Source organism: Grus americana, chromosome Z (genome assembly GCF_028858705.1).
Source record: "Grus americana isolate bGruAme1 chromosome Z, bGruAme1.mat, whole genome shotgun sequence".
NCBI classification, from domain to species: Eukaryota; Metazoa; Chordata; class Aves; order Gruiformes; family Gruidae; genus Grus; species Grus americana.
Window position 1 is genome coordinate 46,907,501 of NC_072891.1, and position 8,713 is coordinate 46,916,213.

The following is an 8,713-nucleotide window of genomic DNA, read 5'->3' on the forward strand; positions in this document are numbered from 1 at the left end:
GGATGCCCCCTCCCTGGAAGTGTTCAAGGCCAGGTTGGATGAGGCTTTGGGCAACGTGGTGTAGTGGAGGGTGTCCCTGCCCATGGCGGGGGGGTTGGAACTAGATGATCTTTGAGGTCCCTTCCAACCCAAACCATTCTATGATTCTATGAATATGAGAAAAAACTTCTTTACTGTGAGAGTGCCAGAGCAGTGGAACAGGCTGCCCAGAAGGGTTGTGGAGTTGTCTTCTCTGGAGATATTCAAAACCTGCCTGGATGCCATCCTGTGCAGCCTGCTCTAGGTGATCCTGCTCTAGCAGGGGGGTTGGACTAGATGATCTCCAGAGGTCCCTTCCAACCCCTACCAGTCTGTGTGATTCTGTGAGAGGGAGGAATTAAGGAACGTAATACATGAAATCAAATTCAAAAGGAAGCAAAATAGTATAGAATGTTGGCAGTGTTGGAACATTGATTGAAGTTTTCACTTTTTTAATGGTAATGCTAGTAGAAAGATACAGGGAATATTTTCACCTCTATGTGTCTAAAGCTTATTTCTACCTACAGCCTCATGTATGTATTGCTCAGAGTATCAGACTTCAGTTTTGGCCTTTAACAAATATGGAGACATCCTAAGAAAAACTGAAATAAGTGTTTTAGTTTTTACTGACAAAATGTTTATCGTTTTTCAAAAAGAAATTATTGGATTTGGGATCTGGGGGGCTGGATTTAAGTTGTCACGCTTTCAAAAACATTCACAAATTCAACAGAGCCAGTTGTTGTTGTTTCAGCCTAACTGGGTGCCATTTAATCAACTGGCTTTGCTCCAGAGAGCTGAGAAGTTTTTCAAGAGTAACTCACAGTGACATTAGCTCCTGCAGCTTTTGGGGTAACTTTTTTATAGTAACTTTTTCTACCTTCAGGAAAAAACTTTGAGCAGCTAATTTAGAGAGAAGAGGAGGAGCTCTTTGTGTGTATATGGTGGTATTTTGCTGCTGTTCTTTCTGGTTTGGCAGTGTGGGTCAATGTACTTGAGTTTTGTACTTCCAGAACTAAATATGCCATTTGTGAGTTCATTTGCAATTAGCAGTACTTTTTATGTTAATTCTGATTCTCTGCAAAGACAAGCAATTTTATGACTTTCAAGTGTTTACAACATTTGGCTTTTTTCCCAAAGAGATTTTTAATCTGTGTTTGAACAGATGTGTAAACCAAAGTATTACTACCCCATATACTTTGGTCTTGTTTAATAATAGGTAGATGGATGCGTATTTATGGGGGTTTAAAATACTTTTAAGACAGGCATTGACATGGTTAGGCTTGTATTCTATGCAAATTATGCTGGCTTGAATTAAATTATGCAATCCTGATATCCTGACAGAGTGACAAATACACTAGGTCCTATCATAGTGAGTTCTGAGTACTATAAATATTTTTCATGCAAAAATTCCATCAAAATAAATATATTTTAAAACTAGCATTGCTTGCTTCTCTCAAAATACATTTTCCAAGTAAAGTTCTGTATTTCTTATGTATATCTTTAAAAAAAATAAACATTTTAAATGCAAAAACAATTAGCAAGATAACTGTAGTATATGCTGTAGATAACATCTGCTAATCCAATCTTAATTTTGTTACTATCATCATCATCATCATCATCATCATCTTATTATTATTATTATTATTATTATTATTATTATTATTATTATTATTATTAATGGGAGATGGGGTTTTACCTTAATTAGGGCCTCGGTTTCAGTTTTGTGTAGTATAACTTTTAATAGTGCAGTGAAATTTTAATCTTTGGAGTCGTGCATTTAGCTTAGAGTGAAAAATTATGCCTGTAGGTCCCCTACTATTAACATCTCTTTCTGTATGCTAGTTTGAGGTTACTTGCCAAAGTAATGGATTGAGAACAGATGTGAGATCCCAAAGCTCAAGAACATTGCTAACAGCCCATGGAAATAAAGGAAGTGGATGTGGATCAAATAGAAACACATTGGGAAGAAACACTGTAGATCGAAAACCAAATTTTGAACTGCAGATGACAAGGTGTGAACACAGTTTGTGTTTTCATCTCTCAAGCAGTGCTTGTAGGGAGACTGAGGAGATCACCAAGCAGTTATTCTTTCCCCAATCTCATTTGGGGGGGGGTGGGGAAAAGGTAATGGTGCTTTTCTGGTCTTCCTCTGTCTTTTCCCTGCTTTTGAAGCACATTCTTTAATTTTCATATTTCCCTTGCCTTTTGGGAAAGGGAAAATTTTGACAAGAATTTGTGAGAATTTCTGAAAAATAAATAAGATGTGTAAACAGGGTTATGTTTTTGTGCAAGATGTTGACTGTCAATGCATGATGAGTTGATCTGTAACATGACCTTCTTGAATTTGATTAAAACATTACCTTTTTATGACAATTACATTTAAAATTTTAATCTTACCCCTTTTAATCTTAACAGTATTATAATGAAAGTGTAATGTGTATTTTTTTTCAGTTCATTAACAGGTAAGTATAGTGATACCTCTTCCGAAAGTATCTTTACAACTCCGAATAATCGTGTGTGTGTGCGCTAGAGACTGTGGTATTGACAAAAATTATTTTGCCATAACTTTGGTATCTTTAAATAGTGTTGTGTTTGTTTATAGTTTTTCTTTGAGTGTTAAATTGCTAAACTAAGAGTTCTGAATATGTACTGTGCAAAAATTGTGTAACATACATTAGCAAGCAGGAAGCAGTGAACCCAAATAATTCATTAATCTTGATACGTAACACCTTCTTGGATTAATTTACCTATTAAGACTGTAAGCTTTTCTAGTTTTAATAATATTTGGAGGTTGTAAACGAGATTTGGATCCTGTGGTGCAGGATTAAGTATTTGTATAACTGTAGGAAATTTACAGAGATCTTTCATTTAGCCTCACATTTAACCTGTTTGGAAAAATATCCCACCTTATCCCACCAAAAACCAAGACTTGCCTTCCGTGTTCCTGGAAGTTTGTGACTGAGTAGGGAGTTTACACTGCAGCTCTGAATCTCATTCTTAGCACTCAAACCATTGAGTGCTAGCTATGAGTGACAGAATTGGGCGATTAGAGCTCATCATTATGTCCCTGACACAGCTGTTTTGACAATTTCCATGTCTCGTTTTACTAGAAAAATGAAGAAAACCCAGAAGAAGACACAGCAGAGAAGAACATTATTAATGGAGGGCAAGAAATGTTGACAAACAGTAAGCAACATCACCTGTATCTTATGTATCCTGTGACCCAGAAAAACAAAAAAGTACACAGAGCAGGTTCAACCACCTTCTTGGTTGGAAAGACACCCAAGGGGATCTGCAGGTGAGACTGTTTTGGTGAGATGGAAGTAAAATTCTAAGCTTGAAACAAACTTCTCTCTGGGCAGTTGCTTTTGTCTTTTTTAACCATACTCAGGGAATATTGATGATGTTCTGTGGCAAGAGCAGAGCTAATGGGAAACTTCTACTCGCACTATACAAAGAGTACCATAGTTGATTAATAAAATGAGTTGAACCCACAAATCACTTTAATGTGTTGATTCAATGTGTCATATATTACATAGCTGTGCAGATGTCATCACCACCAGTATTCATGGTGTGTGCACCATGCAGTATTACAAACCAATGTTTAAACTGTATAAAAGCAAGAAATTTTATAGCGTCAGCTTCTGACTGTCTACTGGTTTTGCCTAACTCTCATCACTTTCATTGAAAGACTGTTAAAAAAAATTGGACTTGGTATTTATTTTTTAACTTGGGGCTCAATAGTTTTTAATACTTCCTTTAATATGTTGTTTCCCCCCTCATATTTGGAAAGATGTTAATATTTGTGTCCCCCTTTTTTTTCCATTTTTCACAAAACTGTTGCTATTATTAATATAAATACTTAAATTCCATTGTTACATAGATAGAAGTTTAATAATAATAGCCAGATGGTATGTGGCAAAATACAATGCAAAGCTGTAGCTAACTGTGCAAACCTATAGAACTGGGATTTGGTATATATTTTTAATTAGCCTTGAGACAAATTACTATATGAGAGTTGGTATCTAGGTAATATCTCTGTGATCAGACTCTGTCATAGTAGCCAGCTGGCCTCAGCTACCCAAATCGTTACTGTCATAGTGCCAGACTTGCTTACTGTTATAGATACTGAAAATTCTAAATATTTAAGAGGCAGATAAAGGAGAACCCTTCATGCTAAAAATACTCAAAATTATCAATAATTTGTTGAGGTAAAAATTTTCACAGGCAATGAAGTAATGAAGGATGCTATTCCAAGATCCTAAAGCCATATCTAGCAAAAACCTTAAGCACATTCACTCTTAAATGTTAAGCAGGTTGTCTGTTAGCACCTCACTTGCACTTTGCAGTACATCTGGATCTGCTGTGCAGTGAATGAGGATGATGAGGTGCCTCAGTTTGATGTGTTGCAGTTGGGAAGCTGCCTGCAGTCACAGCACACAAAGGGTATAGCCAGTCAAGTGGTATTTGAGACCAAACAAGGTTAAATCTCACTGCCTATTGGAGCCCTCGTACAGGAAAGGCAACATGTTGCATACCCATTTTCTGACGAGAGCGTAAACCTACCTCTCCAGCCTTCCAGTTAGGTCACCTGTTCCCAAACTATGGCTAACTTGATTAGGATCATCTCCTTTAGAGCCTGGCCTCTTAGCAGAAACAAATACTCCATAGCTCACTAGAGGGGACAGTCCCTGTCTCCTGTGAATTGTTCAGCCAGATCTTGTTTAGCAAGTATTTTAAAAGGAGTTTGAACAACTACTTTGTGGTTTGTTTGCATCTGTATCCTTCTGAACTCTGGTCCTTCGGTATGAAATCTTACCTACACTGAAAGTCAGTAAATCTGTGGGTCACAAGCTGAGGAAATTACAGTGGAGTCTGGGATTCAGAAGTCACTTCAATTCTTCTAAGGTCATTATTCTTTCTTCTCATTGCTAGTAAAAACAAAGCAAGTTCCTAATAAGGAATTTACTTTTAGTGATTACTTTCTGGGATATGTGAAGTGCATGAATTCAGTTAATAGTTTGAAAGCTGCTTTTGTTTCTAGTTAAAGGTGTCAACATATTTTTCCTTCCTGATAATTACAGGAGACAATTTGAGGAAATGGTATCCCACTTTAATATGGGATCAGTGGAAGAACTAGCAGAACATATTGCAAAAGCTACATCAGAAACAAGGCAGATGATGTTGAAGGAATTCTATGTTTCCAAGCATCCAGAGATGGAGTCTTTCTTCCCAGTTGAAATACCAGCACAAGCTTCACATGACAATGAGGAAAGAGAATTGGGTACAACATGCTCCAGAAAAAGAAAATCCATTGTTAATTTTGAAAGATCTAGGTCTAGATCTTCATCAGCTAAAGGTCCACTTTTGAGTGGAACTACAGAAACACAGAACCAGCAGAGCCACAAGGGAGAATCAGAGCAACTTCACAATGACTCCTACATGCAAGATACGTGTGTTGATGCAAAATATAAACAATCAGCCACTGTTGCTACTCAACATATCGAAAGGAGAAACAGTCAGACATTCAAGGATTTTATGGCATCTGGCTCATCAAGCAGTAAATCAGAAATAATTGAGGCGCTGTCTGTAAAAAGTTGTGAAGGACAGCAGGACTCCAAAGGAACACAGCCACCAAGAAAAAGATCTCTGTCTCAGTCAGAAAATGGGGAGAGAAAAGCTCAGACTTTTAAGAAGTCTTTTGTGGACTTACTTGGAGATACTTCTTTTCTTAGTGACCTCTTCCGAAATGATGGAAACAGGCCTACTGAATCACCAAGGAGATTCCCTTCAGGGCAGGTACAAAAATCAAAGGAGAGACCAAAAGACTTCTGGGACATGCTGACTGAGCAGAATGAGGAGAGCCTCAGAAAGCTCACGGACATAGCAGTCATAGAGAAGCTGTGTGAAAGACCACCTTATCCCCCAGTGACAGAAGAGAGAGAGGTGTGTGAAAGTTCTCTTTGGAAAAAAAATGAAAATTTTCTATGGAAAAAATACAGTCCAGATGATTCAGATGAACCATCCACTGCTACATCTTATAATGTAGTAAAATGAAAGTTTTCTGTGTGAGTTGCACTATAATTATCTTAGTTAAACATTAAAATATGCACAACTTCAGCAGTATGCAGCAAAATGTGATACTTCCATGAAATTAAAGGCAAAGTAATGAATTCATATTTATGATGATACAGATTTTATATTTTATGTAATACATAGTATATATGTGCATATATAGTACATATGTACTATATATTATTGTAAGCTATAATATCTTAATTTTAAATTAAACTTTTTAAAATGTTCTGAGTACACTTTGTTTCATCCTCATTTTATTTCTAGACTCAGTAGCAGTACTTTTTTTCCCCTTCCATTTGAATACACTCAGTCATCTTAGCAGAATCTAATGATATTAAAAGGATTTGACAATGATATTGCATATTTTTTATGAGCCACTAGAGACTCAGGGACTTCATGAGACATGGATGATGTCTTTGTGTGTAATAACCTTTGGTGGTGTTTTTTACATCTGATTTTGCTCAGTCTCGATGAAGCTGTGGAGCTTCTAATTATCTTCAGTATCCTATAGCAGTGAGTTCCTCAGCTTGGTTGATGTGAAAAATCGCCGATTTTTGTTAGCTTATTCATTTTCAGTGCAAGATCTACAGCACATTAAATGATGTTAGGTGGCAATTTTGATCTTTCATTACACTTTCATATGCCATTTTTTTATTTGTATAGACTTCTAGCATGTCTTTGAGGTGGTGTGGTCTGGACAATACTTGGGCAATAAGGTCTCCCTGGAGCCTTCTCTTCTTCAGGCTGAACAACCACAACTCGCTGTCCAGCCCTCTGACCATTTTGGTGGCCCTCCTCTGGACCTACTCTAATATCTGTCTCATACTGGGTACCCCAGAGCTGGATGCTGTATTCCAGGTGGGATGTCATGAGAGTGGAGTAGAGGGGGAGAATTACTATGCAAAACTGCCACCTGGAGGACTCCTGTAGGGATCAGTCACGCTTAATTATGAAGGTTTGGTTAATTGACCAATTTCAAGTCGGACCATTCTCTCAAGTCACTCCATTATCTCATCTATGCAGATGACCAGCAAGTCAAGGAGTAAATGACCCAAGCAGACTGGGTAGGTGCACCACGCATCCCTGCACCAGTGAAAGCATAGAGAATCTCTGTTCCTGATTGTATCCCACTGTTCAACTCCATTGCCCTTTGAGCCCCTTTTCCACATAGGCAGCAGGAGGCAGTTGTGGATATATTCCTCATGGCCTTCTGTTTTTGTAAGCATGCGTTATCTGTGGCACGTGATGGGCCTTAATGGCAGTATGGTTGGTTCTACTGTCAGGGCAGTTGAAGAAGCAGCTTACACAGCAGTGTATGCTTCAGGAAAGCACTGGTGCCAGTCCCTGCTTTATGCCACCTCTGCTATGTAGGCAGGTTTCTGTCTGTAGCCCTGGGTATTGTGCATTTCTCTGGCTTTGGCATGACAGCTCCTGGGTGCTGCTTTTCAGCCAAAGCAAATGTGTTTACATGTGTCTTCTGCATTTCACTTTATCCTCGACACTGGAGTTGAAATGGGCCTGGTTATGATCATAGCACTTCTTACATCAAATTTGTATACTATTACTTCATGCTCTTTAGCTTTCAGGGCAAAAAAAAATTTTACTTTTTTTTTTACGTGTTAGTTTTGCCCAACAGTTCACTAGTTGCAGTTACTTGGTTGCAGACCCAAGCTTTCAGAATAAAGATGTATAAAACTGGGATCAGGCTGTAACTCCTCTCTCTGATGCATGTATCAAATGCATGTGTTATCAAATAGAATGATAGCTAATAATGTTGGTTTTCTACCCGGTCATGAATAACTTCGTATTCATTTTTCCTCTTAAGAGGATGGCGAACATGACCTCAGCGTTCCATTTAGCATTTTGGATGCAAAATGTAGATAAATCTATACATCTCCGAGAACATAATAAATACTTTCCAAGATGTACTTGGGGGTAGGAGTGGGGAAGTGGCTGGATCTCATTTTTATTCCAATACTTAATACACTACCAGTATTTCAGAAAGGAAGGGTTCACCTTGTCAGTTGTTGAGAATATGCAACATAGTATATGTGGAGTAAGGAATTTCCACATACTGACAAGTTATCATCTTACTCCCAAAATGCTGTCTCTAATCAAATTTTGAAATGAAAACTGTTCTTCACAGATTGGAGAAGTTGTAAGATAAGCAATGTCATACCCCATTTGCCAAATAGTCTGTTGTATTTCTCAATGCGATGGGATCATGTGAAGGAGTGCCTGATCATGTATAACCAAAAGAGGCCAGCGCTTCATGTTGCTCTGGAAACCTTAACCCTAATCTTTGATTTTTGTAAGCTTTGAAATCTCAAATGTAATGCTGTATTAGTATAGGGTTTTACATTGAGTATACTGTATAAATTGTTTTATGTGAAGGGTAAATGTTATGAAATTTTAAAAGCTTGGACACTGAAGCTGCACAGCAGCAGTTCGTGAACGGTGGTGGTTTTTGTGGTCTGGATGACTGCCCATTGGAAAATAAGCTTAAATTTGATCTGGAGCAGCTTCTACTTTAGGTCATGGGAAGCTGTTGCAGGCTTTTCTCTGTCTCTGTGTTAGCCATTATGCGCTTATTGTATGTGGAAGCCATCTGAAGACT

General features: G+C 37.9%; 1 protein-coding gene across 4 annotated transcripts in view; it reads left to right on the forward strand.

The window, feature by feature from the left end:
• Positions 1 to 6,318, forward strand: part of ERCC6L2 (ERCC excision repair 6 like 2) — a 63,471-nt gene extending 57,153 nt beyond the window's left edge. For all 4 annotated transcript variants that reach the window (XM_054809681.1, XM_054809682.1, XM_054809683.1 and 1 more), the window contains 2 exons: positions 3,129 to 3,316; positions 5,103 to 6,318. In XM_054809681.1, the coding sequence (XP_054665656.1) occupies positions 3,129 to 3,316; positions 5,103 to 6,075 (1,161 nt within the window). In that variant the 3' untranslated portion in view covers positions 6,076 to 6,318. The remainder of the gene's footprint in view (positions 1 to 3,128; positions 3,317 to 5,102) is intronic.
• The last annotated feature ends 2,395 nt before the right edge of the window (positions 6,319 to 8,713 follow it).